The sequence below is a fragment of the Pseudochaenichthys georgianus genome, chromosome 2 (assembly GCF_902827115.2).
Source record: "Pseudochaenichthys georgianus chromosome 2, fPseGeo1.2, whole genome shotgun sequence".
Taxonomy (NCBI): Eukaryota; Metazoa; Chordata; class Actinopteri; order Perciformes; family Channichthyidae; genus Pseudochaenichthys; species Pseudochaenichthys georgianus.
The window spans coordinates 3,089,287-3,116,420 of NC_047504.1; the positions used below are offsets into that span (position 1 = coordinate 3,089,287).

The following is a 27,134-nucleotide window of genomic DNA, read 5'->3' on the forward strand; positions in this document are numbered from 1 at the left end:
CATTGATCCTGTACATTCACAGTAATTAACTGTGCCTGTATTGATTTCACTGTGAAATTCTAAATTACAGTATTATATTGTGAACATCACAGGTAAAGACTGTAAAGTGGTAAAACAGTAATTTATTGTAAAATATTACAGCTAAATATTGTGAAATCATGGTAATATTTTACAGTGCAGGAATAAGTGTTTGAAAGGCGGGGAAAAGTTGTTTGAAATAGTCTGATACTACCAGGGCTCATCACTGCACTTTACAAGCCAGGAAAAGGGTTTGAAACGTGGTGGAAAAGTGGTGGAAATAGAGGCAGAGTTTACCCAGAGAGCAGGCTGTGCAGCACCTGGCTCTTCAACCCAGGAATAAGTGTTTGAAAGGTGGGGAATAGTGCATCAAAGGACGGACTTAAGACCTCCAGCATCTCTCCCTAACATGGGCACTCTGTTTATCTCAGACCTCCAGGAGGGAGACCGGGAAAATACCCTCTCTTTGTCCGCTCACAGACCCCCAAAGGACGGACTTAAGACCTCCAGCATCTCTCCCTAATGTTAGGGAATAATTTGCCTACTGTAGGTATTCAACCTTTGACACAGTTCATCCTTTCCTCCTCTCACTGTCTCCTTTCCCATGGCATATGTCTAGGGCCTTGGGTATTGCTGCTATCTCTCTTAAGGAGGGGCAGCTTGGGCGCATTGTTGTTGCCAGTCTGTGACCGAGCACAAGCCGCCATGAGGGAGTTTACTGTTCAGGGACGAAGGTTCCCTGGCGCGCATTCCTTCCTATGGAAGAGAGCTCTAGTTAGATTCAGGGTCCATATTTGTTCAGTCTCGCTGATGAAGAATGTTGATTATTAAACTCCGAACTAGATAAAACCTCGAGCTGCAGAAAGAGTTCTTCAGAATTGGTTTGGCAACCGCTGTGTCAACTCGTGGCACACCACCTGTCTTGTCAACTCTCCGGGAGAAACTCCAAATAAATCATCAGTGTTTGACATAAAAGCTCCTGCTCATCCCGTGTCTCCTTCATGAGTCGGTGACTCCCACTGCATTGCTACACAGAACTTTCCTCAACAAATTGAACCATGGGTTCCCCCTTTCAAAGAAGGGGCTTGTGACTACAACGAATGGCAAATGAATTAACCATATTTCTGCTCTGATTAAAGAAAATATGTTTTGAACCTTTTTTCCTTTTCAGATTGTTACAATTATACTACACATGTCTGACTTTTCCTTTTCAGACTTTGAACGATGTACTTGACTAAAATGAATGTATTGATTTTACTAAGACTACAGTGCCTTACTCTTGATTTAAGCGTAATGAAGATAAATGTAAATATAATCCTAAATTGTTGACACTGCAATTTTGCATATTATAGATTGGTTAGCTCACGAGTGTGAATTTCTTAAACCATAGCTGGATCTCTCAAGATCCTGATTTATTGACGCCTTGACTAAATGTTTGCCTTGAAGTAAATCTTTGAGCTACAAGCTAGTCTTGATTTTGTAGGTTGCTAAATAAAATTAACTAATGAGTAAATGATAAAATGTATTTGTTGTAAAATGTTTATGTTATTATGTATCTGTGATTATTTCATGTATGTTCATTATTGTGCTTTTGAAAAAATGCTTCAAACACTGATGAGAGATCATTTTTATGATTGTGATTGACTGTTTCAATCTGAAATGTTTTATTAATGTGATTATTTGCAATGTTGTGTAGAATGCCTACACCCTTTCTGAAGAACCTTATTTATTAGGGTATTGAACAAATTATTATTAGAATAGGTTTCTTTAGGTTATCAAAATTGATAAAAGGAGAGGACTGTTAGGGAATAATTTGCCTAGGCATTCAACTTTTGACACAGTTCATCCTTTCCTCCTCTCACTGTCTCCTTTCCCACGGCATAGGTCTACGGCCTTGGGTATTGCTGCTATCTCTCTTAAGGAGGGGCAGCTTGGGCGCATTGTTGTTGCCAGTCTATGACCGAGCACAAGCCGCCATGAGGGAGTTTACTGTTCAGGGACGAAGGTTCCCTGGCGCACATTCTTTTCTATGGACGAGAGCTCTAGTGAGATTCAGGGTCCATATTTGTTTAGTCTCACTGATGAAGAATGTTGATTATTAAACTCCGAACTAGATAAAACCTCGAGCTGCAGAAAGAGTTCTTCAGAATTGGTTTGGCAACCGCTGTGTCAACTCGTGGCACACCACCTGTCTTGTCAACTCTCCGGCAGAAACTCCAAATAAATCATCAGTGTTTGACATAAAAGCTCCTGCTCATCCCGTGTCTCCTTCATGAGTCGGTGACTCCCACTGCATTGCTACACAGAACTTTCCTCAACACCTAACATGGCCACTTCCATAACCTTGCACACCGTGAGTGCCCGGGGACCCGCACTTAAGCACCAGATATTCACACCCGCCAGAACCTCGTGCCCCTGGTCACCCTATAAGGGGGGTGGATGTTGTGGTGCTTTTCTGTCCGCCCATCAGCATCCAAATTCGGCCTTCTTATTGGCACCACCACCCCTCTTCTGGGCTGGAGGTTCAAACACTTTTACTTTTGTTCACCCTCCTCTGGCTTACACCTCCTCCGCCAACACTTGAGCGCTCATCACAGGGTTCTGCACCAAGGAGAGTGCCTCCCCGGTGCTGATGGAAAGTGGCACTTTATCTTCAAGGTTATATTTCATATTTATTTAATTATAACAATGTTTTTATTTTTAACAAAAACAGTATACACAGTATGCATAACAAAAACCGTATAAATACTCCCAATGTTTAGCGGGGGCCCGGGGACCATATTGGGGGTCTAATTCATACGGTGCACCAGGGCAAACAGGTTGAGTCCACGGCCCCTAGCTGCCCCCTCCTCAGGAGTGTCAACCGGCCCCGGTCCCGACTTCATTGGGTCCCGACGACTAAAAGGGGGTGGATTTTGTGGTGCTTTTCTGTCCGCCCATCAGCATCCATATTCGTCTTTCTTCACGGCACCACCACCCCTTCTGTGGAGGATGTTCTCATGCCCCTGGTGCATTCCACGGGTGGGTGTGCCTGGCAAAGCTGTGTACCCAAACTTAAGCACTCTCACTCTGACTAAACACATAAGGACATCCCGGTAAGACCTTAGTGCCCCTGATAAACCTTGCAAATCCATGTCGTAAAATGAGCTCAGTAATGTCCTGCACAACATCACGTGGGGAAATGAGCTCCATAATGCCCTGCAAAACATCACATTTGGTTTATTTCCATCAGCCAGGAAAATACACCTATCTTTGTCCGCGCCAGGAGCAGAGTCGAACCCGCAGTTCGGAGGAACCGACCGCCAAGCACCGGCACGTGGACCCGGGGAGGAGGCCCTCCGATGGCGGGTCACATTTGCCATTCGATCGGGGCAGTATCTGCCCCCTTAGCGACAAGCATATGTTACTGGCAGAATGTTACGACTTTTACGACACCATTTATGTTACTGGCAGCCGCGACCAGGCAATATCCCCCTTACGGCAAGCATATATGTGGCCCCTCGAAGGGCAGAGAACGAAAACTCAGTGTGCCGAGGCGTAAGCTTTCCAAATAAAGGAGAGGACTGTGTGCTTTTACTGGAACACCATACTCCTTATGTAATAGCATGGACTTCATCTTCAAGTCAAGCTGAGGCCTGGTTCCACCTTCTCTGCTCTGCTGTAGCTGAGGCCTGGTTCCACCTGCTCTGCTCTGCTGTGCTGCTGTAGCTGAGGCCTGGTTCCACCTGCTCTGCTCTGCTGTGCTGCTGTAGCTGAGGCCTGGTTCCACCTGCTCTGCTCTGCTGTGCTGCTGTAGCTGAGGCCTGGTTCCACCTTCTCTGCTCTGCTGTGCTGCTGTGGCTGAGGCCTGGTTCCACCTGCTCTGCTCTGCTGTGCTGCTGTAGCTGAGGCCTGGTTCTACCTTCTCTGCTCTGCTGTGCTGCTGTAGCTGAGGCCTGGTTCCACCTGCTCTGCTCTGCTGTGCTGCTGTAGCTGAGGCCTGGTTCCACCTGCTCTGCTCTGCTGTGCTGCTGTAGCTGAGGCCTGGTTCCACCTTCTCTGCTCTGCTGTGCTGCTGTAGCTGAGGCCTGGTTCCACCTGCTCTGCTCTGCTGTGCTGCTGTAGCTGAGGCCTGGTTCCACCTGCTCTGCTCTGTTGTGCTGCTGTGGCTGAGGCCTGGTTCCACCTGCTCTGCTCTGCTGTGCTGCTGTAGCTGAGGCCTGGTTCCACCTTCTCTGCTCTGCTGTGCTGCTGTAGCTGAGGCCTGGTTCCACCTTCTCTGCTCTGTTGTGCTGCTGTAGCTGAGGCCTGGTTCCACCTGCTCTGCTCTGCTGTGCTGCTGTAGCTGAGGCCTGGTTCCACCTTCTCTGCTCTGTTGTGCTGCTGTAGCTGAGGCCTGGTTCCACCTTCTCTGCTCTGCTGTGCTGCTGTAGCTGAGGCCTGGTTCCACCTGCTCTGCTCTGCTGTGCTGCTGTAGCTGAGGCCTGGTTCCACCTGCTCTGCTCTGCTGTGCTGCTGTAGCTGAGGCCTGGTTCCACCTTCTCTGCTCTGTTGTGCTGCTGTAGCTGAGGCCTGGTTCCACCTGCTCTGCTCTGCTGTGCTGCTGTAGCTGAGGCCTGGTTCCACCTGCTCTGCTCTGCTGTGCTGCTGTAGCTGAGGCCTGGTTCCACCTGCTCTGCTCTGCTGTGCTGCTGTAGCTGAGGCCTGGTTCCACCTGCTCTGCTCTGCTGTGCTGCTGTAGCTGAGGCCTGGTTCCACCTGCTCTGCTCTGCTGTGCTGCTGTAGCTGAGGCCTGGTTCCACCTTGCTCCGGGAACAGCGTGGATACTGTTGTGCTGGACTGGGAGAATGGCGGGTGTCGTGTTTCTGCTGTGCCTTTTCTTGGCTGTGCTGGACAAGGAGAAGATCGCTAGTCGTCCTGAACAATCTACTGGATTCGGGTATGTTCTGCCGCCCGCTGTGGACATCCCCTGTACAGTTTCGGAGGTGTTGCACAAACAATTGCTGGTTGCACTGTCGCGGACATTCATTTCGGAAAATATTTGTCTTTCTCACATGCCTGCCACGATGGTCCTTCAGAATTGTTTTTTAAACTCTAATCTCACTTTCGCGAAGTTTGCTGGTGACGCTAGAACAGCTGACAATGTATGTGTGTTGATTAAGAGGAAAAGGTGCTTGGTATTTTTATTGTTGTTACTATCAGGAAATGTACAGCCAAATCCAGGTCCACCTAGCAGTATTAGTGAAATAGCTACTCCTGCTGATCTTATATCTAGATCTGGGCTAGGTTTAATTCATTTAAATGTGCGTAGTCTGTTACCTAAATTAGATTTTGTCCGTATTTGGGCGAGTTCGACTGATGCTGATGTCATTGTCTTATCAGAAACGTGGCTAGATAAATCCATTTTGGCCTCTGACATTTACATAAATGGTTACAGTGTATATCGTACTGACTGGGCTAAAAAAGGTGGTGGCGTTGCCATTTATGTGAAAAATAAGTTTTGTGTAACCAATATGGTTTCCAAATCTGTTAGTAAACAGCTCGAATTTTTGCCGTGAATATTGAGGTAACAAAGGGTCAACAGGTCATGGTGGTGGGCTGCTACAGGGCCCCTTCGGCTGTCAAGGACTCTTTATCTTCATTGGAAAAACTGTTATCACAACTTTCCTACAAGGAAATAGTGCTGCTTGGTGATTTTAATTGGGACTGGTTAACTTCTGTGTCAGGATTTTAAAAACCTGTGTACCTCTTTGAATTTTACCCAGATTATAGACAGTCCTACTCGCCCAAATATTAAGTCCCCAAATAAATCCTCCTTAATTGATCTAATTTTAACAAATGTTCCACATAAATACTCATCTGTGGGAGTATTTGCTAATGATGTGAGTGACCACTGTGTTGTAGCCACAATTAGGGACACTAAGGTCCAAAAGGTTAAACCACGTATCATCACAAAGAGAGACAAAAAACACTTTGTGGAGCAGGGTTTTTTACATGATCTGTTTGATTTTGATTGGGGTAGAATCAATCTGTGTGCTGATGTAGAAACTGCATGGTCTTATTTTTATCTTGGTTTTATGAAAATTATAGATAGACATGCACCTCTGCGTAAATTTAGAGTGAAGGGACGAAACAATCCCTGGTTTTCTGCTAAGCTGTCCAGTCTCCTTCATGAGAGAAATAATACTTGGGCTAAGGCTAGGAAATCAGGCTCAGAGGTAGAATGGCTACGTTTTAGGCAGCTAAGAAATAGCTTCACATCTCAAATAAAAAGTGCTAAATCAAAGTACTATTTGTCGGTTACCACAGAAAACCTGAATAATCCTAGGACATTTTGGAAAGCCATAAAATCGATTTCCACTGGTGATATCCCAAATGAGCTACCTCCGTGCCTCACCACAGCATCTGGCACTATATCAGACAGGGCTACTATGCTAAATTGCTTTAATGAGCATTTTGTGTCTTGTGGCTCAATGTTTGATTCTGTCACTGACTGTAATTCTGCTTCTGTGAACGCTCCAATCCTTGACTCTGAACAATGTGGTCTGGAAAACCCTTTCAGTTTTACTCCTTTAACTATTGGTATTGTTCATGAAGCATTATCCAAGTTAGATCCTAGGAAACCGGCTGGCCCGGACAACTTAGAACCTTTTTTTTTTTTTAAAGATAGCTGCAGATTTTATTGCTCCACCTCTTACTTCTCTTTTGAACCTCTCCCTCAGCACAAATGCAATTCCAAAAGTATGGAAGTCTGCTTATGTCTTGCCTTTACTGAAAGGAGGGGAGGCAACTATTTTAGATAACTATAGGCCAATCTCTAAATTGTCTGTTCTGGCTAAGGTGCTCGAACGACTTGTGAGTGAACAAGTAAAGGAGTTTTTTTCTATAAATGATATCCTGTCTAAACATCAGTCAGGATTCAGAAAGCAACACAGCACCATCACTGCGACAATGAAAGTGGTAAATGACATTACTACTATTTTAGATAATAAGCAGAGTTGTGCAGCTCTATTTATTGACCTTTCCAAAGCGTTTGACACCGTCGATCATCGCATCTTAAAGCAGAGGCTACTCAGTATTGGCATGTCCAGCCTTGCAGTGGGTGGTTTGTGAACTACCTCTCTGAAAGGTCCCAATGTGTTCATTTTGATGGACTGTCTTCTGAATGGTTAAACATTTCTAATGGTGTACCACAAGGTTCTGTTTTAGGACCACTTTTATTCTCCATATATATTAACAGCGTAGGTGATAATGTGGATGAAGCTACTTTACATTTGTATGCGGATGATACTGTGATGTATTGTGCAGGTCCCACCATTAAGGAGGCTGTTGTTAAATTACAGGCTGTTTTTAACACTATTCAGACTCAGCTCTCTGAATTAAAGCTTCTTTTAAATGTGGATAAAACCAAGGTAATGCTCTTTTCAAAAGCTAAAAAGATACCAGAGCCTGTTTTAGATATTGTAACTACGCAAGGAACAAAACTTGAAGTTGTTGCCTGTTACAAATACCTTGGTATCTGGCTTGATGATTGTCTCACTTTTAAACTTCATGTCAATAACCTGCTAAAAAAACTGAGGGTTAGGCTAGGGTTCTTTTTCAGAAACAAGTCCTGTTTCTCGCTTGAGGCCAGGAAAAGGCTAGTCACTGTGACCTTTTTACCTGTGCTGGACTATGGGGATCTGATGTATATGAATGCACCTGCCAATTGCCTGGTCAAGTTAGATGCTGCGTATCACAGTGCACTGAGATTTGTGACAAACTGTAAAGCATTAACCCATCACTGTACCCTGTATGCAAGGGCTGGTTTGCTTTCACTAACTGTACGGAGGCTCAGTCACTGGTACATTTTTATATACAAAGCCATGTTAGGGAAACTTCCATCTTATATCTGCTCCCTGATCTCTCGGAGAATTGTAAGTGGCTACTGCCTGAGATCGAATGCAGTGGTTTTATTAAATGTGCCAACTGCTAGGACTGTCTTAGGGAAGACAGCTTTTAGATGCGCAGCTCCTCTGTCTTGGAATAGTCTGCAAATTAAATGGAAACTGAACAATCTGGTGCCACTGAATGTTTTTAAAGCTCGGTTGGATGCTACTCAATCGGAAGCTATTGGTACCTGCTTATGTGGATAATTATGTAAATGATGCTGTATGATGTCCTTTTGTTGTTCTGTTTATGTTTTTATGTTTCATGTGGAACTACTTGAGCAGGTCTCCCTTGGAAAAGAGATCAATGATCTCAATGGGATTTATCTGTATAAATAAAGGTTTGAAATGAAATGAAATGAACATTGAACCTCTCCTGGAATTGCACAGAATATGTGCATTTTCAGGAGAGGGTCAATGTTAAATGATATCGTGCAAAATGACAGGCTAAAACCCAGGAATAAGTGTTTGAAAGGCGGGGAAAGGTTGTTTAAAATAGTCTGATACTACCAGGGCTCATCACCGCATTTTACAAGCCAGGTAAGGTGCCTGAATCCTGGGTACACATTGTTTAATTGTTTAAGTGTTTTTAAATGTGTGGAACAGTGTTTTGTCACTTTCAAAACTCTCCCGTCATTGGCCGGAGAAATGGGGTCGATTTTGTGTTCAATCTGACCGTTAATATTCCAGTGAGATGAAGTACGCAGTGGCGACTGGTCACAGCCCCACCTAGTGTCAGCAGAAAGTATTAAAATAATGATTACAACAAAATGCTAAAAATAAATTAAAATATATATATAAAATATATTTTAAGATCATGTTTAATCATCTGATTCGTCTGTACATTGCTGTTTTAGTATGTGTTCTTCTAATTAGTGTCTACAGTGTGTGCCTATTGAGCTGTTTAGAGCCATGTGGGACAAAACCCGATCCTGCCCCTCCCTCTCACTGTCTAAGTGAACGGTGACTGCAAAAACTACACTGCGCATGCTCAGAGTATTTTCCTATTTAATGTGTGTGGCAAAAAATAATGACCATAGGGGCAAAGTGCTGCCATCCCCACCATACGTCATCTCACATAATTCAGAGCTGATTGACTGTAATTAGTGCTGCGTACCGGTACGCCGAACCGGTACTGGACTTGTAAAAAGTTTCGGTTCAAGTCCGGTTAAAACCGGAACGTCGGGAACCGGTACTTACGTATATTGTCCTTTTTGTTCTAAACCATCTAAAACCTTCCATAGATCGAGACATTTGCGCTGAGAAAAGAAAAAAACATTGTTTTGGCTTCTGATATGGCGGCCATTACTGAACTCATGAAGTCTCGCAAAATATCGCAACTGCTCGCTAGATCTGTGTGACGTCAAGGGAAGCTGGCTTAGACATAGTGGACACTGACAGCGTGGGATGCTGGTTGCCATATTTGGTAGTGTAGCTCAGGGGTTCCCAACCCCCAGTCCGCGGACCGGTACCGGGCCGTGGAGGTGTTACTGCCGGGCCGCGAAATAGCTGTGAGTTTATCGTAATATTTGCAGAATTATAAATATATAAAAATATGTTATCATAATATTTTTTTCAAAAAGTGTTTAATGTTCGCACCTATACCAGTCATATTATTTCATCCAGTAGCCTAGTTAATCTTTCACCAGATAACCGTTGAAAATGGCTTTTATGATGTTCCGAGGGATTCGGCGGCTCAGCCTAAGGTCTCAGCCTCTCGTGCGCACGAGAAAGTTACCGGGCACCAAGTAGGAAGAGGAGCGCAGAGGAGACAACCGTTTCATTGCAGACTGTTGTGTTTATGTGGGGAAATGGCAGTGCATACATTATTTGAGATATATTTCAAACTCGGACTTCATTTTAAGGACATGTCGGCCAGGGGTGTAGAGCTATATGTTTATTTTATTAGCTTTTCTTTTTAATGACTGATTTTAAATGCCATTTTCTTAATGTCTTTAATTTTTTTGTAAAGCACTTTGAATTGCCTTGTGTTGAAAAGTGCTATATAAATAAACTTGCCTTGCCTTTGTTTAAGCACCGGATTGGCAAAACAGGAGAGTCAACCAGTCTGCCTTGATCTATGAATTCATGTCCGGGACCTCACGGTATGTGCTGCCCGCAGCTGTTTTATAGAAGGAAAACCTCCTTCACTTCATGAAATGGCTGCAGGCAGCATCAGGAGGCAGCGGGACGTATACTCCGCCTCTGAGAAGTGCAGCACCAGCGCGCCGAGAGCTGTGCCTTTTTACGCACCGCCTTCGCTGTGTTTACCTTCATCAGAACAGCGAGTGACTGCAGGCTGCTACGTGTTAACCACACACACCTCTACACACATCTCTACACACATCTCTACACACATCGAACTGCCCGATTACTCCCCCTTTTATTAGTTGTATGAAGGAGATGTCCAATCACCAAGGTGTGTGTGTGTGTGTGTGTGTGTGTGTGTGTGTGTGTGTGTGTGTGTGTGTGTGTGTGTGTGTGTGTGTGTGTGTGTGTGTGTGTGTGTGTGTGTGTGTGTGTGTGTGTGTGTGTGTGTGTGTGTGTGTGTGTGTGTGTGTGTGTGTGTGTGTGTGTGTGTGTGTGTGTGTGTGTGTGTGTGTGTGTGTGTGTGTGTGTGTGTGTGTGTGTGTGTGCGGTGCGGTGCGGTGCGCTGCGCTGCGCTGCTCTGCTCTGCTCTGCGTTTGTGTCTGTCCGACACCGGCATTTGTTTTCAAATGACCATGAACAGTAATTGACACACATCTGGCTAACTCCATAGATAGCCTATATGCGGGTGTTCCAAAAAATAAATTTGTTTAATCTTAATCTCGATGTAGTGCTAAATGCTGTCGGACGTGCACCGGAACGAACGTCACTATCATAATATCACTATATAATATTCTGAAAACAAATGCCAGTGTCACACACACACACACACACACACACACACACACACACACACGCACACACACCTCCTTCATAATGCTCATTCTCCTCGTTTTCCCAGCATTCACTGGATTATCCGTAAATCATACAAACAAAACCAAAACGTTGATTTATCTGTTTTCCCGTTTTGGTTTAAAAACTGAATAACGTCGGTTTTTTGGTTTTCCGTTTTTCCGAAAAACCAAAAAACGACACTGGTTCTTTTTTAGTTCTAGTATTTGTTCAGGCTGTCAAATTGAAACTACTCCACATGCGGCCTCAGCCACATTGGCGGCGATGTTTGGCGACCAAAATAACAACGATCGAGGTAAGCTGAACAATACTTTTTGGAGGATTTTCAGTTCAGGGAATAGGCTTGTAAAAAATTGCCATTCTTAGCATTATAGCAAGATATACTAGTAGTAGCATCGGTCCGACTAGCCGACTAGGGCGTTTATTCAGCGTCATCTTTTATTATTATTATTATATTATTATATATATTATATATTAGTATTATCAACTGATTCTTAAATACAACATTTTTTTTTAAATCATGGCAAGTTTGCAACGGTAGGTATTATGAAATCTATGATAGTCTTATTTATTTTGCATGATCACCTGGCAAGATAACTAATACACAAGTAATAATATATTAAAGATTGCTTATTTCCTTTATTATTTACACAGTAACCCTGAGAAAGTAGGTCTATGCTTTGGTTCAATTGGTTAATCAATTTTATGTTGCTTTCAGCCCCAACCTCCACGTGCCCCACAGCCCCCACCTGCGTCCCACACTGCCACTACTGGGACACCTGCCTTACCATCACTAGATGCATTACCGTCAAGTTCCACTTCCACTGTGGCCAGCACTACTGTAACGCCTTTCACCTTGGCAAAGCTTACCAAGATGCCTGCAGAGAAACAGCATAAGATAACCGGCAGATTGTGTCATTACATTGTAAAATCACTGCGCCCATTCTCCATCGTGGAAGACACATATTTTCGGGCATTCCTAAGCAAGCTGAACACATCTTACAAAGTCCCAAGTCGTGGAGAAGTATCAGAGAGGTTCCTCCCCAAGATGTACGCAGCAGCCCTTCTCAATCTCAAGACTGAGCTGCAAGAGGTGGAGTATGCGGCCTTGACTGGAGATGGTTGGACATCTAGGGTGGCGGACCATTACTTAACACTGACTGTCCACTACATGAAAGACTGGGAGATGAAAGTAAGAGTCCTACAAACGTTGAAGGCAGAAGTTTCCCAGACAGGGGACAACATCGCTGCCGAGATTGGACAGTGTTTGGAAGACTTCAGCCTCAAGGGCACAGTAAAGGTAATGACCACTGACAATGCAAAAGCCATGGTCAATGCTACTACCAGTGCAGGGATTCCACTGTCTCTAGGATGTTTTGCCCACACACACAGAAGGCCATGAATGTGCCAACTGTAGGCACAATGCTAGCTGTCATCAGACCTCCCATCATATTTTTCCGCAACTCATATGTTGGCAAGATTGTGCTAAAGGAGAAACAGAAAGCGCTGAACAGACCATCTCACAACCTAATCCTGGATTGCAAAACCCGCTGGAACAGCTCTTACATGATGGTCGAGAGATTTGTGGAACAGTACCCAGCAATAGTGGCTGCATCATTCGATGAGAGACTTAAGAAGAAAGACAGCTTTAAGAAGCTGCAATGATGCACAGACAAGGACATTAGCCGCTTTCACACCGCAGGACTTGCGGTACTTTAGTGCCGGCACTAAAGTACCACTAAAGTACCACGGCACTAAATCCGCCAGGGGGCTAGTGCCAATCGCATTCACACCGCAGTACTTTCCCTGAGGCACGATTACGCTGACGTCACTTCGTCTTCTTCTTCTCTGGGTTTACTGGCAGGCCGCAAAACCACTTCACGGCGAGTACAACAAAAAAACGAGAGAAGAAGAACTACACGGGGGGGGGAGGGGGTATAAAGCCCATCCGCTGTATGAGGCGTTTGTTTACTTTCCGACCTCAGACATGATGGAGTTCATAAGGGTAATTTACAAATAAAATACCCCATTATAACAATGGACTTTATCTTTATGTATTTATTATATATCACCCCCTCAGGCTGATTTTGGAAAAGGACATCAACCCTTGTTTGGTGTTTTTCCCTTATTTATCTAAAACAAATGACATGATAAATTACTTGTGTTTATGTGTGTAAGACTTGTGTTTCTGATCAATTCAACCACCGACACCTGTCTGCTCTCACATTCTTCTATTCTGCACATTTGGGGTGGGACACAATAAATAAAGCTTCGCCAGTTTGTTTGTTTTATTGCACAGTCAAGACATAACAATAACGGCATCACGCTGTTCCAGGTGTGTCGTATGCATGTAAATTGAAGTTAAATAACAGTGTGAAATGTAAAATAAAGTGTAAGTAGTTTCAAAACAATGTAACAGTGGCAATATATATAGCAGCAGACACGCCTTAGTGCAAGTTAGGTGTCAGTATTTTTACCCGGCATCCGTGTGCACGATTCCCAGCTCAAGTAGCGAACATCGCTCAAAACATTTGGAGTTGGGAACTGCTTTCTGTAGAAGCTGCTGCATCCCGTCCTTGGAGTAAATTGCCAGAAGCGCCGACACTTCCTCATCATTCCACCGCTCCGGTGTTGTAGTACGTGTGGTCATAACTGCTTTAAAGTACAAAAAAACTACTCGCTCAGGTGTGGATGTGGTTTTGTAGCGAGGAAAAAAATGGCTGCCTAACAAAACAAATTCAGAGTCTAACAGGGCGTGGTTTGCAATTCGCCCAGCCAATAGAAATAGAATAGAAATTGGCACTCTTTTGTCACCAGGTTCGTACCACCTCTCTAGCAGGGACTAAAAAGTACCAAAAGAGTTCCAAAAGAGTTCCCGGCACTGAGTAGTCCCGGCGGTGTGAACGCGACATTATTGGTACTAACGGAACTAAAGAACTAAAGTACCAGGGAAAGTCCTGCGGTGTGAACGCGGCTATTGAGAGGATGGAACACTTCCTGGAGGTGATGAAGCTCCCTTACATGATAACTGTGGCCATGTCATCTGAGAAACGGCCAACATCAGGACAGGTGCTCCCCATGATCGACAAACTGGAAGTCCATCTGGCTGAAAAAGAAGAAGATGAGAAGTTCATCAAAGACATCAAATCAGGAATGGTCTATCTACCCGGTACCAGGATGATGCAAGGAGAGAATTCCTTCAAGAGGCTACCGCCCTAGACCCCAGGTTCAAGGGTTCCCCTGTTGTGACTGTGGATGTGTGGGATCGGATAACGAACAAAAGTTTCCCAGGCCCAAGTACAGGTGAAGAAGGAAGCTGAGGAGGGGGGAGCTATGCCACAGTGCCACTACAGGTCAAACAGGATGGTCTTCGTGACACTGACACGCCTCCTCTCGCTAAGAAGGCAAAGCTAACAGCCATGGAGGAAATATTCCAAGATGAAGACGATGTCATGGTGACCCACGTTGAGCCACCCCTGCCTGTCCGACTACGTATTCAACATGAAATCCTGAAGTTCAAATGCATGCCAAAGCTGAAATCAACAGATGATATTATTGCTTTCTGGGGGGGGATCTGATGAGCTACCATTGCTCAGTACATTGGCAAGGAAGTACCTGATTGTTCCTGGTACGAGTGTACCAAGCGAGCGTGTCTTTAGCACTGCTGAATTGTACTACTCTTGCATATTGAGTCTTGTATGTACATCACTATGTATGTAGTTGTGTTGTGTAGTTAGTAACACATGTACTGTAGACTAGAGTTGTAGAAAATACATGGTGTAGACACAAGTTGGAAGGGAGCACAATAAGCCTGACGAGTTTGAATTTGAGTTGATTATGAGTTTATTTTCAATTGATAATTAGCTCACAATAAGAAGTTCACTTTGGTCACACAACTTGACACAAGTCCGGACTTATAAGTCTGGACCTGAACCTCTGGACTTGAGTCCGGACCTGAACCTGAATGTGAGTCCAGGTACACAGCACTAGCTGTAAGTACGTGTGCCGCGAAAAGTGTGGTATGTGAAGAGGAGGAGAGAGACGCTTCCTAAAACCAGGAAGTAAGCTGCGCATGGCTTCCCTCCACAAAAAAGCAACGAGATTTCTCCATAGGATTTTAGAAAATAGCTCAAAATAAGATCTGTGGGAAACGTAGCTGTTAGATAAATGCACGTTTTGTTCAGCCGGATAATATCCACATGTCTACCCTACTTTTATCATTTTCGAATCATAAATCCATAATTTAGATTTATGATAGACTTTTGAAACTACAAGAAGATAAGGAAGACTTTTACAAAAAAGTAATAGAGATTTTTGTCCAGAAGGATAGACCAATGGACTTCATCTTCAAGTAAGACCACCATTTTATTGAAAATGGGATCTTACTAAGAGAGAACAATTCAATATTTAAATGATACAATTACATTTTTGGGGTATCCTTTTGTTGAACTGTCTGTTTAAAATTAATTGAAGCATCAGACTAAAGAGGCTTTTGAAAATAATATTATATTTTGATTTAGGTCAAAATATAATATTTGTAAACCTGAAGAGTCAGTGCCAGTGCCTCACCAGCCACGAACCTCACTGCAGAAGCTTATATATAGATCTACGTTGTTTGTGCCCCACCACTTTTGTACATATAGAAACGCCACTGTGTGTACGTACAATGACCGGAGTGATCCCATGTTAATTTTGTCCAAAGACCGGAGCATTCCCTCACCCAACACGAGCTACTCATATGGTCACCTTGTTATATTTATTACACGTTATTAATCAGAATCACTAACTCATAGTATACTTTTTGTAAACTCTTTTATCAGATAGGATGTGCACCATATTGAGGTGATTAAGAAATAAATGTATATCATTAATAAGGATATTAAATATAATAAGTAATAATTATTTTTGATGATCCTCAGAAGTGGTGCAAGAGAAACTAAAATGGTCAAACTATTGGAGCATGATTACATTGTGATTTGATTTGTCACTAATAAGTCAGAGAGTCATTAGAAGACATCCAAGACCTCTAATCATGTTAGTCTAAGACATATCAAATTATACAGAGTAACACAATTATATTCAATTAGCATTCTTCTTGGCAGGAAGAGAGGTCCGGTAATCATCCGTGACAACACACCACGTCCCACACCCATTCTAATGACCTGTCCTCACAGCCGTCTCTGTTGTCCCTGAACACCATGGTCTCTGGGTCATTACAAACACCAGATGCAGTGGTAACCTTTATTATGTTTTGAGTAAACAGCAGCTTGTTGTCACGTCACAGTGTTGTACTCAGCCTCACACAGAGTAAAGGTGACTGCTGACTAATCTAATGCCAGCATCACACGACTATGACACCACTGTTGTGCAAAAACACTTTGTATCTTAAAGTGTGTTCTTTCTATTTTTCCTCTCAATCTATACTGCTGTAACAACGTAAATCTGTGGGACGAATAAAGGCATTCTGGTTCTCTAAAAGGACGATAAAAGACCATATCTGTGTCTTCAGAATCAGAATCAAGTTTATTGCCAGGTACGTTTACACATTGGTATCTGGTGGTGCGAACATAAAAAATCTAAAAAAACAAGTTGCAAAATAGGTAAAAGAAATATATATATATATATATATATATACAACCAATTTAAATGTCAAGCCCTCCACAGAGATGAAGGAGATCACAATCACTCAGTAAGTGTACTTCTGTGGGGAACACCTAACCGCAGTAAAATGATGATGCTAATGAGGCTAATGTCAATCTTCAAAGTAAACAGGTATGGTAAAAGTCAAAGTGGTGAGTGTACACGCTGCATTAGTGTATACAACACTGACAATCCAATGATGTAAACGGGAAAGTACCTGGAGGACAAAATGTCAGGTTTTTTAAACTGATGCTACTGTGTGTGGGGAAAAGCAGCTCCACTCAAAAGAAACACACACACACATATAGAGCGCCACAGAGAGACACTGATCTTATGTAACTCCTCTGGTGAGTCAGGAGAACCGACAGCCTGAGCCGCCCCCGCCCCCTCCCCCACCACACACACACACACACACACAATCCCATCTAGATTACGGATTCTGCTAAATTATGTTGAGATTATGCCTCGTGCTGGCAGAGGCATAAGAAACGGTCTGATGAACAAGCAGCTTAACTGTGTCTCCGTATCTGAGACTAAAGCACAAAACACAGATTACAGTTTTTCTCGATTGCTAACACACTAAAATTCTACATGAAGCACAATTATTTTAACTGACACTCAAAGAGCAAAACATCGGCTCAAATCTCCAAAACTCTAAACACCTTTTCAGCTTTTCACACAATGTGCAAATCAACACGGCACTTTGTGCAAACCACTGCACACGTCTCTCTGCGTGAGACTCAGGAGTCTGACATGAAGTCACGTGTGAGCAGGTTGAAAACACTGATATTCAAAATGCCTCACACACGGACCAATGATCAAGAAGCACGTTCCACCTGACCAATCACCTGGATGCATCATGTTGGCTCATCAATCAGGATGTTGGCACTATGAAGAGACCACAGGTGAGAACTTTCTACAGCAACAATGGAAGAAAGTTGCAAGAGGAAGAGGAAGAGGTGGGGTGAGAGTGAGAGGAGGAGGAAGAGGTGGGTGAGAGTGAGAGGAGGAGGAAGAGGTGGGGTGAGAGTGAGAGGAGGAGGAAGAGGTGGGGTGAGAGTGAGAGGAGGAGGAAGAGGTGGGGTGAGAGTGAGAGGAGGAGGAAGAGGTGGGGTGAGAGTGAGAGGAGAGGAGGAGGAGAGGTGGGGTGAGAGTGAGAGGAGGAGGAAGAGGTGGGGTGAGAGTGAGAGGAGGAGGAAGAGGTGGGGTGAGAGTGAGAGGAGGAGGAAGAGGTGGGGTGAGAGTGAGAGTGAGAGGAGGAGGAAGAGGTAGGTGAGAGTGAGAGGAGGAGGAGGAATGAGAGGTAGAGGTAGAGCTGGAGGGAGAGGTGGGGTGAGAGTGAGAGGAGGAGGAATGAGAGGGAGAGGTAGAGCTGGAGGAAGAGGTGGGGTGAGAGTGAGAGGAGGAGGAAGAGGTGGGTGAGAGTGAGAGAAGGAGGAATGAGAGGGAGAGGTAGAGCTGGAGTAAGAGGTGGGGTGAAAGTGAGAGGAGGAGGAAGAGGTGGGTGAGAGTGAGAGGAGGAAGAATGAGAGGGAGAGGTAGAGCTGGAGGGAGAGGACGTGGACAAAGAAGAATGCTCTAATGAAATGCAGTTGCAGTTCTTCAGTGAGCAGGAGAAGTGAGCTGTTCACTCTGGGTGTGTGCTTTTGGGAATTGTGTTCTGAGAAACCGAGCAATTAAAAAAAACTGTGTGTTAGCAATGAAGAAAAAGTGTAATCTTCTGAAGTAGGGCGGGGGCAATGTGGTACGCATATCATATCATTCAGTGCTCAGCATGTTGCATGTTCAATGTCAAAGACTTTCACCAAATTGCCCAGGTATGAAAGTTGCTTTGATTGTAGACTAAAGGCCGGACTCAAATATAACCTCCAACGAATGGTTGAAAATGTTTTATTTATGGTTTTTTATGTGTCAACTGTACAGTGAAAATGAAAAAAGATTAGCTGCCATGTCTCTGCCAGCACGACGCAATTCAGCATCATCAGTAATCCTAATGGGAGTGTGTGTGTGTGTGTGTGTGTGTGTGTGTGTGTGTGTGTGTGTGTGTGTGTGTGTGTGTGTGTGTGTGTGTGTGTGTGTGTGTGTGTGTGTGTGTGTGTGTGTGTGTGTGTGTGTGTGTGTGTGTGTGTGTGTGTGTGTGTGTGTGTGTGTGTGTGTGTGTGTGTGTCTTGTACCAGACACATGGTTTATTATCAGATAACATTGTATGTGTGTGCTTTCGTTCTGTCTCTCACTGCTCCCATGCACACATACAACACAATAAGGAAACTGAATATTAATAGAACAAGATCCATGCCATCAACGTAAAAAAGAAACGGTGAAACGAAGAGATAGAAGCCAGTGATATCAGGACAAGACAGCTCCTCACAATGCATGGAGAGCGTCAGAGCAACCTTTCGTTATGAAGCTAAGATCCAGGAGTGCATCCGGAAGATGGCCGCAATTGACAAAATGCTAAATGGCAGGCAGCAGAAACCTAATGAGGGGCAGGAGGAGGGAAGGGACCATCACGTAAGACAAGCCCTGCAGGCATGTCCCACCGACAGATAGAGGACGTGGCTGATATCCAGAAATCACACCAGTGGCTGTAAAAGTCTGAACGATAGCTCAGAGGTAAGAATCATGGCGGCACAATAACATGTGCTGATCACCAGGTCCATAGAGGCAGGGGGCTTCTTTACCCAGGTGCAGGCTGGGTAAGGAAGCCCCTGAGGCAGTCCAGCACTAGCAGCAAGAGGTGTTATTTTAAAATTACACACATAGGCCCGATATACACTCAACGTGCACAGACAGGACCTATAGACATGCACTAATGCAGAGGTGGCAGAGTGAAAGGGACACCTCTGCAGCTACCGGCCCACTCGATCCAGTGGTGTAAAGTACAATTACTCAAGTACTGTATTTAAGTTTGAGTATTTGCAGTTTCTGCTACATGTACTTCTTCCCCACTACAATTCAGAGGTGAACAGTGTATGTTTATTAAATCCCTTTAGCTACTTTGCAGATTTTCATTTTTGATTCACAAGCTACTTTTACTTGAGTAACATTTTGGATGCAGGTCTTTTATTGTAACACCACACTGGTACTTCTACTTTAACTTAAGTGAAAGATCAGAGTACTGATAATGAGAAACTAAAGTCCAACAAAACAATCGTCAGCACAAGATTGAATGTCAAGATTGAATGGTCCCGGTGCAGCAGGCAGTGAGGAGGAAGGACTACAATCACATTAGAGACCATCACACAGCAGCCGTTTCTAAGGCAACCGACAGGCCAATGTGTCATTCATGGAGAAAGCATGTGCAACAGCATTACTGTTAACAATACAAGGAGCTGTAATGAGAAAGTACTGGCAAATACAGCTGGTACAAATGTACTATAGATTGTACTGCCAACACAAGCTCACATCAAAGAGGCTGCTGGGAAATAGATGTGTGTGGTAAGAAGATTTCCAAATGAATGAGCCAAGAGAGGATTCAGTTTGGAAATGTGGACATAACCTTTAGTAAAGAGAACACAAACCATTAAGGTCCTTAAGCCTATCAGAGGGCTTTATGGCCGGCAGCAGATCACATCCTGGTTAGCTACCAGCCTCTCAACTAAAGTAATGTTACTTTAACATCACTGTACTGCAAAAGTACAACTGTATACAAGTGACAAGGGGCTCCGTTGAGAAACTGGATGTGAAAACTACAGCCGCACACACACAGTTCAATTATACATATTTACTTTGTATATATTCACCGCAATTAACTTCATAAGGTTTAAGGAACTTGTATGTATATTGTATAGTTTGATTCTCCTACTGTAATACTGAGACATGATCCAACATAAGGACATTGTGCCAGCTGCACGAAGAAGCTTTAGAAGTCATTTCATGTCCCTTTACTGTGTACTGGATGAGAGGCAGCTTCACTGACTCCTAACCTGAGGAGGAGAGCACAGAAGAACTTATCTTCCTGGCGTAGTGCCAAGACAAAACTAACACTGATTGGCTCTGTGGAGCCCACAGCTCTCTTTTCCTTCCTTTCTCCTTTCCTTCTTCCCTTCTGTCCTTTTTAGCTTTTTTCCTTAATTAATCCCTTCCGCTTTTCCATCCTTTACTTCCTACCTTACTTCCTGTTGCTGCTTGAACACCTCAATTCCCCCATGGGGATCAATAACGGTTCATTTGATCTGCTGACATGTTTGTGGTGGATTATATCATGTCAGTGAGCAGATGGAGGAATACCAAAGTGACCACTGACATGAACACTTATAAACATGTGACCTAGGATGAGTAGGTCACATGATAACCACTAAATCACCTCCATTAGGATGCATCAGCTGAGAATAACCCCTGCTTATGTATGGGTCAACACATGAACATGTAGACAGCACTTTCAACTGTGACACACACACACACACACACACACACACACACACACACACACACACACACACACACACACCAGACTTGCACAGTGTGGTAACACAGACACACACTCAGAAATAGTCCTAACATTCAGGTAAAACAGGTTAGCTGGTGGTGGACGACATTCCACTCTTTCTGGTTCCTACCTGTAGGACACTTGCTTCCTGAAGGTCAGCTGGACAAACTCTGCCTCCATCTGGGACACTGACAGCTGCCCCCTCTCGCCCACATGTGTCCTCCTCACCTCCTTCTCTATAGCTCCCTAAAGAAAATACAAACACATTTCAATGATATGTCTTTATGTGCAGTCTTCCAGTTCCAGAACAAGGTCCTCCTGTCAGCCTGCACACAGCTTCACAACAATATAACTCTAAACAGACTCGTTATATCACCTACTAATGTACCACACTTGGAGAGATTGGACTATGCTAGCTGTAGGTATTAGGAAGTAGTCAGTGAGTGAACACTTCCACACACCCACCTGACAGATGCCGCCGGGCTGCAGCGGGCTCTCGGAGCTCCCCTCCGCCGCGAACACGTCCTCCTCCTCCGCCACGTCCTCCAGCCCGGGCCGCTCCACAGCCGGAGGAGCGGAGTCCCTCATCATCCTGCACCCTGTCTTTAACCACTTCTAATGTAGGAGTATATTAGCCTGCTACACTTCCTGTTTTTTTACAAGTTTCTCTTTCCGCGTGAAGCAGTCTGTGTTTGGCACGCGCGCTCTGTAGGAAGACCGGTTTAACGGCAGAGAGATAACCGCACTGATAGCAAGCACCACTAGGTTAATGTCTATATGGCATGTAACAGCAGGAGGCAGACAGCAGCAGCTCTCACGCGGGAAGAAAAGTTCTCCTGCTCGCTGTTCATGATGCTCTCTCTCTCTCTCTCTCTCTCTCTCTCTCTCTCTCTCTCTCTCTCTCTCCCTCGCGCGCGGACACACATTGTATATCGTGGTTAAGCAAACACTAGCGTGTGATCTGAAATAAAGATGGATATTATATTTAAAATAATTAAAATATGAAGAATTAAAATAATAATAATAATAATAACAATAATAGGAATAATAAAATACAATGACATTTAATAAAATAAATGATAATAAATGATAATAATAATAATAATAATAATAATAATAATAATAATAATAATAATAATAATAATAATAATAATAATACAATCAAATAAAATGTAACAATAAGAATAAAATAAAAAAATATAATAACATAAAATAATATTACAATGAAATAAAATAAAATATACTAATAATAGTAATTAGTTGTTTGTCCGTAATTCTACGTGTACTGTCAGTATTGAGTGTGTACTTTGGCAGGTACTTGTCAGTTCTGTACGAAATTGAGGTACTTGAGTATTTCAACACAACAAATCACTATTGACTTCACTGCCATTAATTACCATGGCAGATGTTGATGTTTGGGCAATGATTTTGTAATAGATGCTAATAGGAAACTATAGTGTTTACACGTTGCCATGACAATCCCAAGTCCAAATGTGCCATTTCTAATTGTCAAGTAGTTTTCTTTAAGAAATGATAATAGATCTAATTATTAATTTCATGACTGTGAATGTGTTATACCATCCACTGGCTTCAATGCAAACACACGTGCACACTGACATGCACACATATTTTCTGTTTGTCCTATACAACATTTTCTCTGTTTAATGGTGATCATCAGAGCTGATATTCATTGGTAGAGTAGTCCCAGTTTTATTTTTAGGATGTGTATCTGGGTCAGAAAGGCTTTTGAGTTTAAAGGGTGTGGTGTGATGTCAGTCCAGCAGGAGGCAGCAGAACTTTAAGAGCAGGGATATCCAAGTTTCAAATACAAACTTTTAAAACATACTGTAGCTATTAATCAGAGGTGGAAGAAGTACTCAGATCTTGTACTTGAGTAAAAGTAGAAGTACCAGAGTGCAGGAATACTCTGCATTCAAAATGTTACGCAAGTAAAAGTAGAAAAGTATTGGCATCAAAATATATTTCAAGTACCAATAGTAAATCGAGTGATTGTGCAGATTGGTCCGTTTCAGAATAATATATATGATGTGTTTTATAATGATTGATCATGAAAGTGTTCTCAAAGCTGGTGAAGGTGCAGCTAGTCTGAAGTACTTTGTAGACTGCAGGGTAGCTGGTGGATTTATTCCAGGTGGAACTAAAGTCTGATTAAACACTTGTATTTCACATCATTCATCCAGATCTGTAAAGTAAGTAAAGGTACAAAATAAATGTAATGGAATAAAAGTCACCTCTGAATTTTAGTGGAGTAGAAGTAGAAAGTAGCAAAAAATTGAAATACCCAAGTAAAGTCCAAGTACCTCAAAATTGTACTTAAGTACTGTACTTGATTAAATGTACTCAGTTACTTTACATCACTGCTATTAATGTACAGCAACACACATCACAAATCCACAGTCCTTGTTCTCTGCAAGGACGGTATCTTTATGCTCATAATGATCATTTGTTGGTTTTGGAGGGTGGCCTGAGACTGTCAGTTATAGCACTTTTCAAATATCTTGCGAGCAATATTTTTGATTTGGCAACACTGCTGGTTTTTTTTCAGGTTTTCTTCAATTAGATACCTTTTGGAATTTGAACCACACCTGCTTATTCCAGTGTTACCTAATCAAGCTTCAAAGGGGAGTCTAAGAAATCTGAGTCTCAGATATTCCAAAAAAGTGTTCCTTCTCTTATTGTCCTTCCCACATGAAGTCATTAGCTTTTTAATATGAGTACATACATGTATCTGTGAATGAGTATGAGCAGGCTGTCAGCCAGAAGCAGCTTTACAGAACTGTGGACACACGGAGCACACAGCCATTGTCTGTGCCATTGATAAAAACACAGAATGCTGACTCTGCTGAACTGCAGTCCAACAATCTGTCTGCAGCAGCTCGTAACCCCAAACCCAGACACATCCCGGCCCGGCCCGGCCCAGTTGCTCTTGGCTGGGGGTGCATGGAGCGGCTAAGCCTCTGTGCTGCTGGCCAAAGCCCTGTGGGATTACACTAATGCAGGTGGCAGGAATCCACTGCTGGGGAAACAACGGGCATGGGAAGTGACATTAGAGTTCACTCTGAGATACTAGCTGTGGCCTGTTGTTAGATGCATTAAGTGTTGTCCTCTACATGTAATGTGTATCTGTTCTAACCAGCTTTAGCTGAGTAGCATGCAGTAGCAGCTTTTGTTAAGCCACGCTACTGTGGGACTGAGGTTGTCATAAATATGTTGATATATGGCAAAAAACCTCTGTCTGTCATTGAAGAATATCAATTAATAAAGGTCCAGGAGCCGCTGCTCAAAGAGCAAGCTGAAAAAAGTGTCTGCACTGTAAGATGAATGAAAGATGAAAGACTGTAACATTTACCCAGAGCCCAAAGAGGCATCTTCCCAATGTTTGGTTTGTACAACTAATAGTACATGTAGAATACTTAAAAGGAAAATCAGCTAATTCTGGGAGCCGCTAGCGTATTATGGGAGAACTTAGGGATGGCGAAGACCAGTCTGGGTGCTGCTTTCTGAATAAGCTGCAGAGGTTGGATGGCCCTTGCTGATAGACCAGGGAGTTGCAGAAGTCAGGGCGTGAGATGAAAAGAGCCTGGACCAGAACCTGCGTCGCCTTCTGGGTCAGAATTGGACGAATCCTTCCAATGTTGTAGAGAGTGTTTCTGCAGGAGCGGGGTGTAGCAGTGATGTTGGCAGTGAAGTACAGTTGGTTGTCCAGTCACACCAAGATTACTTGAGGTCTGAGTCGAGGGGCTGATGTTGGTAGAAAGATCATTGTTAGGAGAGTCCTTCCCTGGGATGAAGAGTAGTTCTGTATTTGTAGATGGAGCTTCAGGTGGTGCGCAGATATCCACTGAGAGATGCAGAGATATGTGCGGTTATCAGTTGTGGTAGAAGAAGCCATGAGAGCGAATCACAGAGCAGAGTGAATTGGTGTACAAAGAAAAAAGAAGCAGACCAAGGACTGACCCCTGTGGGACCCCAGTCAGGAGATGACAAGGATCTGATACAGACCCTCCGTAGATACCTTGTAGGTGTGGTTTTTGAGGAAAAATTAGCAGGGAGTGCAGAGCCTGATACTCCCAGTTTACACATGTGCATGAAAATCAAGCTTTGGCTGGTCATCGTAGCATGCTCTTATCGTCAACCGCACTCAGGGTTCCGGAGGTCTTTAGCAACTAGTTTATTGGTGCTAGCATATTGCCTGTGTCGGTGCTTTGAAGATTAGATGTTATGTTCACAGCGATGGAGATATGTTTCTGACCTGGGCACAGTTTTCACTTCACCATCACATGTTTGTCCTATTGCAAAACGTATTAAAAATAGTGTGCATATCTCCAACACTCAAAATACATCTTATGTGGCTCTGGCATTTTTGATGTGTCTCCCCCTCCAGGAAATTGTGCCCAAAGTTACGTCCCGTTTATTAGATATGGCTAATGAGTACATTATTGTCTCCATTGACCATATCCAAGCAGCATTTTGTCTCTATTGAACCATACAGTGTTATGTCAATAGATGTGTGTGTCTGCTTGATGCTCCATCACTCAGGTGTAATCCTCCCCACCCCTCTGCCCAGAAGGGTTTGTTTTGGCAGCGCTGGGTGTCTGGTGTGTGGAAGGGCACTGGGTTGCACCAGGGTCTGGACCCAGCAATGCCCCCCCTCCCCAATTCTGCTGACGGGGCATGAGATAATGCCATTCCAGAGGGATTGTGGGTAAAGCCTCTCTTTCTGCCTCTCAGGTATATAAACCGCTGTAGAGCCGCACTGTGAATCATACTGCTTCTCCTCCACCCTCTGCTCTCGCCATCTCACCTCCCCTCATCCACCCGCTGGATTCTGAACAGGAACATCTCACCCAGCTGTGTGATTCACTATGGACATTTCCATCCAGCACCCCTGGTTCAGACGGGCCATGGGCTCCGTCTACCCCGCCAGACTCTTTGACCAGTTCTTCGGAGAGGGCATGTTTGACTACGACTTCTTCCCCTACACCACCTCCACCATCAGCCCCTACTACAGACAGTCCCTGTTCCGAAGCTTCTTGGATTCCTCAAACTCCGGCACCTCTGAGGTAACACCAGCGTCTCCTTCCTGTCTCGTCCTCTCGGATACATGTAGAGACTAACTTAGTTGATCTCAGAGGGTCTCAGGAGAACAGATACCGAGAAGAATTAAATGAATCCACTCACGAACAAGAAAGTTATGATAATGTCATCATATTTAAACTAAGTTTTATACTTTGTTTTGATGCTTAGTTTAATAGAATGTACCAGTACACAACTTGCCTCAGTGGGCTCTACAGATGAAAGCACGCTCTTAAAAATCCATTTATACTTAGACAACGTTCTGAAGTCTGTGTATTGTGCCCCCAGGTGAGGTCTGACAGGGATAAGTACACTTTGTACCTGGATGTCAAACACTTCTCTCCTGAAGAGATCAGTGTGAAGGTGACCGGGGACTACGTGGAGATCCAGGGCAAGCATGGAGAGAGACAGGTGGGTCTTCAACAGCATATTTCTCAGAGGGTAGTAGTAGTAGAAACAGTATGTGCGTTATATATATATATATTTATAAGTGATATTACAACAGATGTGTTATAGTGTTATGTAAGATAGAAATGTATTTGTTTGAGTGAACCTCAATAATGATTCTGTTTTACAGGATGACCACGGTTACATCTCTCGTGAGTTCCACCGCCGCTACCGCCTCCCCTCCAGTGTGGACCAATCAGCAATCAGCTGTAGCCTGTCAGCTGACGGGCTGCTGACCCTGAGCGGGCCAAAGGTCAACGGGGGGAGCGAATCCGGCCGCAGCGAGCGCAGCATCCCTGTCACCCGTGACGAGAAGACCAACGCTGCTGTGTCCTCCTAGATGACGAGTAGGGGGGGCCATAACCTGCATCCACAGAACCCCCTCTCTTCTTCTGCCCCCCCTCCCTCAGAGGACACCTGTCGCTTCACTCTCTCCTCTGTTGACTCTTCTTGGCGCTTTCGCCCAGTATATTTAGTATTATCGTTTAGAGCTTTACAAAAACCTCCCCATAAGGGTGCGTAAGTGCTGGGGGGGCTAGAGTTGGGGGGAGGGGGGTACATGTCACACATCTGGTCCCAGAGTTTGCATCAGGAAGCCCTGGCTGTTCCCTTCTTGTGCTGACTGTTAGAACCCCCCCCCCCTCTTTTGTCTCAAA

At 43.9% G+C, this 27,134-nt stretch overlaps 2 protein-coding genes across 2 annotated transcripts in view; one reads left to right on the top strand and one right to left on the bottom strand.

Annotated features, from left to right (window-relative positions):
• LOC117457732 (diacylglycerol kinase zeta-like) overlaps window positions 1-21,781 on the bottom strand; it is a 112,014-nt gene extending 90,233 nt beyond the window's left edge. Inside the window, exons 1-2 of the mRNA XM_071205128.1 lie at window positions 21,400-21,781; window positions 21,065-21,180 (exon numbers count right to left, since the gene is read on the bottom strand). Coding sequence (XP_071061229.1) covers window positions 21,065-21,180; window positions 21,400-21,525 — 242 coding nt within the window. The 5' untranslated portion in view covers window positions 21,526-21,781. The remainder of the gene's footprint in view (window positions 1-21,064; window positions 21,181-21,399) is intronic.
• A 4,039-nt stretch (window positions 21,782-25,820) lies between these two features.
• cryaa (crystallin, alpha A) lies at window positions 25,821-26,818 on the top strand. Its single transcript, XM_034099884.1, has 3 exons — window positions 25,821-26,018; window positions 26,320-26,442; window positions 26,609-26,818. The coding sequence occupies exons 1-3, from the start codon at window positions 25,821-25,823 to the stop codon at window positions 26,816-26,818; spliced, it is 531 nt and encodes a 176-aa protein (XP_033955775.1).
• Window positions 26,819-27,134: the final 316 nt, after the last annotated feature.

Excerpts from the sequence above, each read along its gene's own strand:
- cryaa (XM_034099884.1), top strand. The coding sequence starts at position 25,821 with ATGGACATTTCCATCCAGCACCCCTGGTTCAGACGGGCCATGGGCTCC. Across the intron at positions 26,019-26,319 it reads CAAACTCCGGCACCTCTGAG|GTGAGGTCTGACAGGGATAA; the intron begins GTAACACCAGCG and ends TTGTGCCCCCAG. Across the intron at positions 26,443-26,608 it reads GCAAGCATGGAGAGAGACAG|GATGACCACGGTTACATCTC; the intron begins GTGGGTCTTCAA and ends TCTGTTTTACAG.